The sequence below is a fragment of the Arachis hypogaea genome, chromosome 20 (genome assembly GCF_003086295.3).
Source record: "Arachis hypogaea cultivar Tifrunner chromosome 20, arahy.Tifrunner.gnm2.J5K5, whole genome shotgun sequence".
NCBI lineage: Eukaryota > Viridiplantae > Streptophyta > Magnoliopsida > Fabales > Fabaceae > Arachis > Arachis hypogaea.
In genome coordinates, this window is record NC_092055.1 from 6,256,861 (window position 1) to 6,260,028 (window position 3,168).

At 35.9% G+C, this 3,168-nt stretch overlaps 1 protein-coding gene across 1 annotated transcript; it reads right to left on the reverse strand.

Moving 5' to 3' along the window:
- Positions 1-720: 720 nt before the first annotated feature.
- On the reverse strand, positions 721-1,110 carry LOC140182916 (uncharacterized). The gene has a single exon (XM_072230888.1). It carries the CDS (start codon positions 1,108-1,110, stop codon positions 721-723), a length of 390 nt encoding a protein of 129 aa, XP_072086989.1.
- Between the last annotated feature and the right edge of the window lie 2,058 nt (positions 1,111-3,168).

Here is a 3,168-nt window from a genome sequence, read left to right on the forward strand (position 1 = left end):
CTTATTTGACATTTTGGTCACTCAACTTAAGGTAAATGGTCAAATTAGTTCTTGAAAGATGGATTATTTTTTAAATTTGTCTCCAACTATCTTACAACAGAAGTATATTCCGTTAAGTTATTTGTTTTTAAAAGGATAAAAATGTGATTATAAATTTAAAATTGGTGTAGAGTTTTAATTAAAAACTTTTAAATTATAAAAACTCAGTTATAAATTTGGTAAAACTATAAAATAATCTAATTATAAATTAATTATCATCATTTTTTAAAAAAGAATAAAAACAAAAAATCAATAAAATAATTGAATTCGCCTAATAACTAAAGTTTATTTGCCATTCTTTTTTCATACAATTATTTGTTCATTCCTCCTTATTTGACGTTTTGGTCACTCAACTTAAGGTTAATGGTCAAATTAGTTCTCGAAAGATGGATCATTTTTCAAATACGTCTCTAACAAATTTTATTAAATCAAATTAGTCATTTAAAGATCACAAATTAATCATTTTTGTCCTTCTGTCACTCAATTAATAGTTTCCGTCAACAATTGATGATATGAAACATTTACTGATAGCATGCATGACACTTTTTTTTTTCTCAACGGTAGTTAATTTTCATTAAGAAAGAGAAATGTCTAATTGGACTACACACAAAAGGAGAGAAAAGGAAAAGTTTCACCAAAAGACAAAACCTGTGCTATTACAGGTTACTCAATTTTAGGGATTTAACATTTTCTTGGTCTCTCACTTGCTGTCCTTCGAGCTTCTTCAAGACATATCCATGGAGTCTTCCTTCGCTGCTCGAATATCAACTCATTCCTAGCTTTCCAGTTCTGCCAGGTAAGATTCACTGCCAATTCCTGCTTCTCCACCGTGTTACTGCCTCCTGCGATGCTGTTTTGAAATTCGAGCCACCATTTCCAGGTTTCTACTTCGCGAGTCAGTGATGGAAGTCCAGCTAGTCTCCATGCTTCCTTCGAGTCCGGGCACATCCATAAACAATGTACCACTGTTTCTTCTTGCTCGTTGCACCGAGGACAAATTGGACTGATTGAAGGGATTCTTGAGTGGAGCTTCACTTTCACAGGTAATCCTTCATGGAGGGCTTTCCACATAAAAGTTTTTGTCTTCAGTTGACTCTTTAAATTCTAGATTCCTTACCATAACTTCTTGGTTTTACACTGTTCAGGTAGAAAATCAATTGGGGGATGATTGAATTGAAAGGCTATATGGTAACTTGAGGACATAGAGTAGCAGCCATTCTTTTCCTTCATCCAGGTAACAGTATCTTCCCCATTGTGTATATTGGTCTATATAATTGCTTGAAAAATTTTTGGATTGAACCATTCTCTGATTTTACTCTGATTCCATTGTCTGTTTGGTAATATGAGGTATGAAACCCAAATTGGTATCGATATGGTCTGACATTAGAATTAAGAGTAATTGTAGTGAATTCCTTGACCCAAGAATCTTCTCTGATCCTTACTGAGATACCTCTTCCAATTTTCCACAGTAGGCCTTTTTCTAAGACTTTTCTTCCTTCTAATACACTTTTCCATCCCCATGATGGGTTGTTCCCTGCTTCTGCTCTTAGGAAATCAGTGTATTTATAGTATTTACTTTTATACACCTTTGATATTAGGGAGTTTGGCTGCTTTAAAAGTCTCCACCCTTGCTTTGCTAACATTGCAAGGATGAAGGCCTTTAAATTTTTGAAATTCAGTCCTCCTTGAGCCCGCGGTCTACATGTAATTTTCCAGCCAATCCAATGTATTCTTCTTTTGTCCCTTTTCTGGCCCCACCAAAAATTGAGCATGAAACATTGTATATCTTCCATTAGAGTGTCTGGTAGCTTGAAACAACTCAAAGTGTACAATGGAACCGCTGTGGCTACTGCCTTGATCAAAACCTCTCTGCCACTCGAAAACAAGAGAGCTCTCTTCCAGTGTTGTAGTTTTTTATTTACCTTATTTCTTATGTAATTAAATGTTACTCTTTTCGATCTCTGAACAACCGAAGGCAAGCCAAGGTATTTGTTCTGATTACCGACATGAGGAACTTGTAATATCTCTGCTAACCGATCCCGAGTCTGAATTGGAGTGTTGTTGCTGAAAAAGACTGAAGATTTATCTAAGTTAACAACCTGTCCACTGACTTGTTCATATACTTGTAGAATACTCAGTAAGTTCTGACAATCTCCTTCTGAGCCCCAACTGAATAGGATAGAGTCATCTGCAAAAAATAAATGACTGATTCTAGCGCATCTGTGATTGAGTCTCAATCCAAAAATATCTTGTCTTTGTTCTCCTCTGTGGAGCAGATGGGAGAGTCCCTCTGCACAAAATAGAAATAGATAGGGAGAGAGAGAGTCGCCTTGTCGCAGCCCTCTACATGGCTTAAAATAGCCATGAGGTTGACCATCCACAGTAATAGAATAAGAAACCGTCATCACACATTCCTGAATCCAATCTAACCATTTTTTACAGAAACCCAACTTCTTCATGACATTCCCAACGAAAGACCATTCCACCCTGTCATATGCTTTGTTCATGTCCAGCTTCAGAGCTAAATCCCACTCTCCATACCTCTTATTTTTCAGAGAGTGCATGAACTCATGAGCTATAAGAACATTGTCACTTATTAACCTCCCTTTAACAAAAGCGCTTTGATTGTCACTAATTAGTCTGTTCATAACAAACTGCATTCTGTGTACTAAAATCTTAGAGATGATTTTATAAAATACACTACTAAGATTAATAGGCCGAATTTGCTTCATAGAGCTAACATTAGAAATTTTAGGAATAAGACATATGTGCGTATGGTTAAAAGCCTTTAACAATTTACCTCCCTGAAAGAAACTTCTGACTGCCCGTATCACATCTCCTTTAATTGTCTCCCAAAGGAATTGAAAAAATTTTGCTGTGAAACCATCGTCTCCCAAGACTGAGAATGGATTTATTAAAAAGACAGTCGTTTTAATCTCTTTTTTCTGTAACTGGTTGAGTCAAATTCCTATTTGTTGCTGCATTGATTTTCTTAGGGATCCCTTGTAACTCCTCTTCAGGGTCTCTTAGATTGTTTAAAGAAAACAGATTCTCAAAATATTGTTGCGCAATAGCTACGATTCCCTCTAGTTTATCTATATGACCCTCAAAATGAGTCATGCATGACAC